The 4,614-nt window shown below is 49.8% G+C and overlaps 1 protein-coding gene across 1 annotated transcript; it reads left to right on the top strand.

The window, feature by feature from the left end:
• Positions 1-1,339: 1,339 nt before the first annotated feature.
• Positions 1,340-4,267, top strand: LOC128019410 (uncharacterized). The gene is made up of 2 exons (XM_052605375.1): positions 1,340-2,267; positions 3,125-4,267. Exons 1-2 carry the CDS (start codon positions 1,710-1,712, stop codon positions 3,248-3,250), a joined length of 684 nt encoding a protein of 227 aa, XP_052461335.1. The 5' UTR covers positions 1,340-1,709; the 3' UTR covers positions 3,251-4,267.
• Positions 4,268-4,614: the final 347 nt, after the last annotated feature.

Below are 4,614 nucleotides of genomic sequence, written 5' to 3'. Positions count from 1 at the left end.
TTGGAGGATAGTCCATATTTGTCGTGAAATTGTTTGAAGGATTTTAGGATTTCCCCATCAAACATCTGATGTACAGTTATCAGTCCCCTTTCTGCCCAATTCAAAAAACCAGGATTTATTTTACTTGGAGGGAAGTCGCTCAATTTAGCTATTTGGAGTGCTCGTGAAGTTGTTAAAGGAATACCCAGTCTTTTCCTCAACATTGATCATATGTGATGAGTACAGGCGATCCATTCATTTTGTATTTTAAGTTATCTCCATTTCTTTTGTTCCAAAAATAATGCTGTCTCCAAGGGAACCAATGGGCTTGAGATATTCTCCAACCATAACTAATTTGTATCCATGTCCTGAATCACCCATTCCACTATTAATGTAACTGTGCTGCCCAATATGCATCTGCACTGCCTACCTATAAAATTGGGTAAACTTAAGCCACCAGCTCCCTTAGAGCTACACAATAATCTCTTCTGGATCCTAGCTTTTTTCCCCTGCCACACAAATGTAAAAATCATCTTATCCAGAGATGTAAACATAGATGTAGGTATCCATATAGGCAAGGCCTGAAAAAGACGAGGAAGAATGTTCATCTTTTCAACTTCTATTCTGCCTATTAAAGATAGGGGGAGAATATCCCAACGCCTTACATCTGCTTTGATTTTGGACATTAGTTTACCATAATTCTCTTTATACAATTGGGAAGCAAGAGGCGTAATAACCACCCCCAAATATCTAAAGCCCTGAGTGGGTCAATTAAATGAAGCTATTTTGACCAATTGATTTGGTTTGTTCCCTACCAACCACAAAGCTTGTTACTTGGTCTCATTGACCTTATAGCCCGAAAATAGTCCAAATTCTCCCAGGCACTCTAACAATGCAGGAACATAAGTCAATGGGTTAGAAAAATGAAGAATAACATCAGCGGCATAAAATGACATTTTGAACTCTGTGTCTCCGACAGTTACTCTTTGTACTCTATGATCTTCCCTAATCAACCCTGCCAATGGTTCTATACTAATTGCGAACAACAGGGGGCTGAGGGGACAACCCTGTCTGGTTCCTCTTTTGAGCAAAAATTTGTCAGAGATAAAGCCATTTACAGTAACTTTGGAGGTAGGATTCAAATACATCACCCCAATCCAAATTATAAATTTAGAATGAAATCCCAATTTCTTTAAGGTATACTCTAAAAACAACCAGTCCAATTGTTTTCTACATAGCTACTATCATTATGTTTAATGTTCTCCTAATTGTATTAATTCCCAAGCGACCTTGTACGTGTCACACACCTGGACTCATTTAGTGTTTTTGCCCCAGTGACCCAGTTTCTGTCTTCCGTGCTTAGTGTGATTAGTTCCCAGGTGTGTCTATTCTATTCCTCATGTGTTCCATGTCCCTGTTAATTTAGTTATTCCATCCACCTGTGTTTCCCCATTATCCTTTGTACTTAAGCCTTGTCCTTTCAGTTCTGTTTTGTCGGGTCTTCATTTGCCACTTGCTACTTACGTGTGTCTACCTCTGTGCTCCATGTTGGATATCCCCTGTGTTGGATATATTAAAAGCCTTATTCTGTTTATCCTCGACTCCGTATTCCTTCAGGCAGCGTAAACCGTGACAGAAGACCCGACCAAAAGAAGAAAATAGAAAACTGTGTGTTTTTCCCCTCCGTTTTGTTTTTGTGTTTTCAAAGTCTTTTTGTTTCGTAGTGTTCTATGGATCCCCTCTATCGTCCCGAATTCCTCATCCTTCTGCTGAAGCAGGAAGGACGTTCTCTCGAGGACCATACCAGACAGTTTATTCTATTAGCTTATGCCACCAGCTACCCGGACAACGCGCTCTGCACCTTCTACAACACCAGCCTGAACTCCAAATGCAGAGCGTTGTCGTCCGAAGATGGTCCTCGAGAGGATTTCGCCGCATTCGTGGAGTGGACTCTGGCGAGAAATGGGTCACCTCTCACCGTCTGCCCCATAGAGGACCTCGCCAGCCCCACTCCCGACCCAGAGACCAGCCAGCCACCATCACGCCGCACGGAGCCAGAGCCCACCGCAGCCGCAGAGTCCGAGCCATCCACTGACAGGGAGCCGGATCTCGAGAGCGCGACTGACCAGGTGTGTGAGCCGGCAACACTGTGCATCGTGGGAGTCCTCGTGGAGATCGAGGGCGTGGAGGAAAGCCCTGCCCACACTCCTGCGACTGAGGGTGAGCTATATGCAGTCTCTGAAAGTCATATGGAGCAAGTTCTGGATCTGATGGACTGGTCTACGGAGGTAATCCCTAATATTCCTTTTTCCCCGCTGGTTCCGTCCAGCCCTGATTCCCCTGTATACCCTCTCAGTCTCCCACTCCTACCTCCTCCAGTCATTTCCTCTGCTCCATTTCCGCTGGTTCCGCCCAGCCCTGAGTTTTCTGTTTCTCCGCTGGTTCCGCCCAGCCCTGAGTTTCCTGTATCTCCGCTGGTTCTGCCCAGCTCTGAATCTTCTGTTTCTCCGCTGGTTCCGCCCAGCCCTGAGTTTTCTGTTTCTCCGCTGGTTCCGCCCAGCCCTGAATTTTCTGTTTCTCCGCTGGTTCTGCCCAGCCCTGAGTTTCCTGTGTCTCCGCTGGTTCCGCCCAGCCCTGAGTTTTCTGTTTCTCCGCTGGTTACGCCCAGCCCTGAGTTTTCTGTTTCTCCGCTGGTTACGCCCAGCCCTGAGTTTTCTGTTTCTCCGCTGGTTCCGCCCAGCTCTGAATCTTCTGTGTCTCCGCTGGTTCCGCCCAGCTCTGAATCTTCTGTGTCTCCGCTGGTTCCGCCCAGCTCTGAATCTTCTGTGTCTCCGCTGGTTCCGCCCAGCTCTGAATCTTCTGTGTCTCCGCTGGTTCCACCCAGCTCTGAATCTTCTGTGTCTCTGCTGGTTCCGCCCAGCTCTGAATTTTCTGTGTCTCCGCTGGTTCCGCCCAGCCATGATTTTTCTGTTTCACCGCTGGTTCCGCCCAGCCCTGAATCTTCTGTGTTTCCTGTATTCCCTCCCAGCCTCCCTCTCCCGCCTCCTCCCAAACCTGCTGGTCCCTCTACTCCTCTTTCGCTGGTTCCGTCCAGTCCTGATCCTCCTGTCCTTCCTCCCATCCTTCTCCTCTCTCCTCCTCCTAGACCAGCCAGTTCCTCGTCATCCCTGCTGGTGCCAGCCAGTCCCGCAGCTCACCCTCAGTCCGCGCCATCGGGGCGCGGTGGTTCGCCGCTGGACTGCCAGTCTCCAGCTCCGCCTTGGCGTGTTAAGGCCCTGTCTCCGCCTCCAGCCTCCGAGCCCTGGACTCCTCCTCGGTCCTTCGACCCAGCGGCTCCGCCTTGGCTCTTAGCTCCCTCGTCTCCACCGTGGCCTGTCATCCCACCTGCTCCACCGGGCTCCCTCGTCCCTCCGGCTCCACCTTGGTCAGTCGTCGACCATCCGCCACCTCGGGACTCCTCTCCTCTGGTTCCACCTCGTCACTCCATCCCTCCGGCTCTGTCAGGCTCCTCCTTCCCTCCAGTTCCACCTCCATCCTCGGTCACTCCGGCTCCACAGCGGTCTGCCAGGACCCCGCCTCTGCCTTGGTCGCCTGAGCCTTCAGCTCCACCTAGGCCCTCCGGATCCTCGACGTCACCCTGGCTCTGCGGCTGTGCTGCTCCATCTTGGGCTCCTCACCCACCGGTGCAGTCTCCGCCTGTCGGCCCCCTGGTGTCGTCGACCCTTCCTTCACCATGGCTCCTCCCGCCGTCGACTCCACCTTGGATCTCAGTCCTGGCTGGTCTCTGGTGGACCATCTGGCTCCTCCTGCTCCTGTCTCCTCCCTGGCTCCTCCCTCCGTCGTCTCCTCCCTGGCTCCTCCTTCTGTGGTCCCTGTCTGCTGGCCCCCTCCTGGGAGTCCGTCCTCCACCGGAACCTCCTCCCAAGTTCCCACCCACGCCTCCCTCGGTTGTTTCTACGGTGCGAGGACGCACCTACTGGGAGGGGGGATTACTGTCACACACCTGGACTCATTTAGTGTTTTTGCCCCAGTGACCCAGTTTCTGTCTTCCGTGCTTAGTGTGATTAGTTCCCAGGTGTGTCTATTCTATTCCTCATGTGTTCCATGTCCCTGTTAATTTAGTTATTCCATCCACCTGTGTTTCCCCATTATCCTTTGTACTTAAGCCTTGTCCTTTCAGTTCTGTTTTGTCGGGTCTTCATTTGCCACTTGCTACTTACGTGTGTCTACCTCTGTGCTCCATGTTGGATATCCCCTGTGTTGGATATATTAAAAGCCTTATTCTGTTTATCCTCGACTCCGTATTCCTTCAGGCAGCGTAAACCGTGACAGTACGAAACCAGGTCAATACCAATTACATATTTTATACACTCCTGTAATCTTTTGGCCAATATAGATGTTAAAATTTTCATATTTTAACAGACTTATTGGTCTATATGAGGAACAGCTTGTTGGGTCTTTGCCTTCTTTATGAATTACGGATATTGTTGCTTGAGACCAGGATTTAGGTGGATCATTTTGAGTGAGAGCATATTTAAAGGTTCTTTGTAATAGAGGGATAATTTAATCTTTGAAACATTAAAAAAAAACTCACCTGGATAGCCGTCTACCCCTGGGGACCTTTTTTTATATATA

Source organism: Carassius gibelio, chromosome A9 (assembly GCF_023724105.1).
Source record: "Carassius gibelio isolate Cgi1373 ecotype wild population from Czech Republic chromosome A9, carGib1.2-hapl.c, whole genome shotgun sequence".
Lineage (NCBI taxonomy): Eukaryota > Metazoa > Chordata > Actinopteri > Cypriniformes > Cyprinidae > Carassius > Carassius gibelio.
The sequence above is the reverse complement of the archived record's forward strand: the minus strand, read 5'-3'. Positions and strand labels throughout refer to the sequence as shown.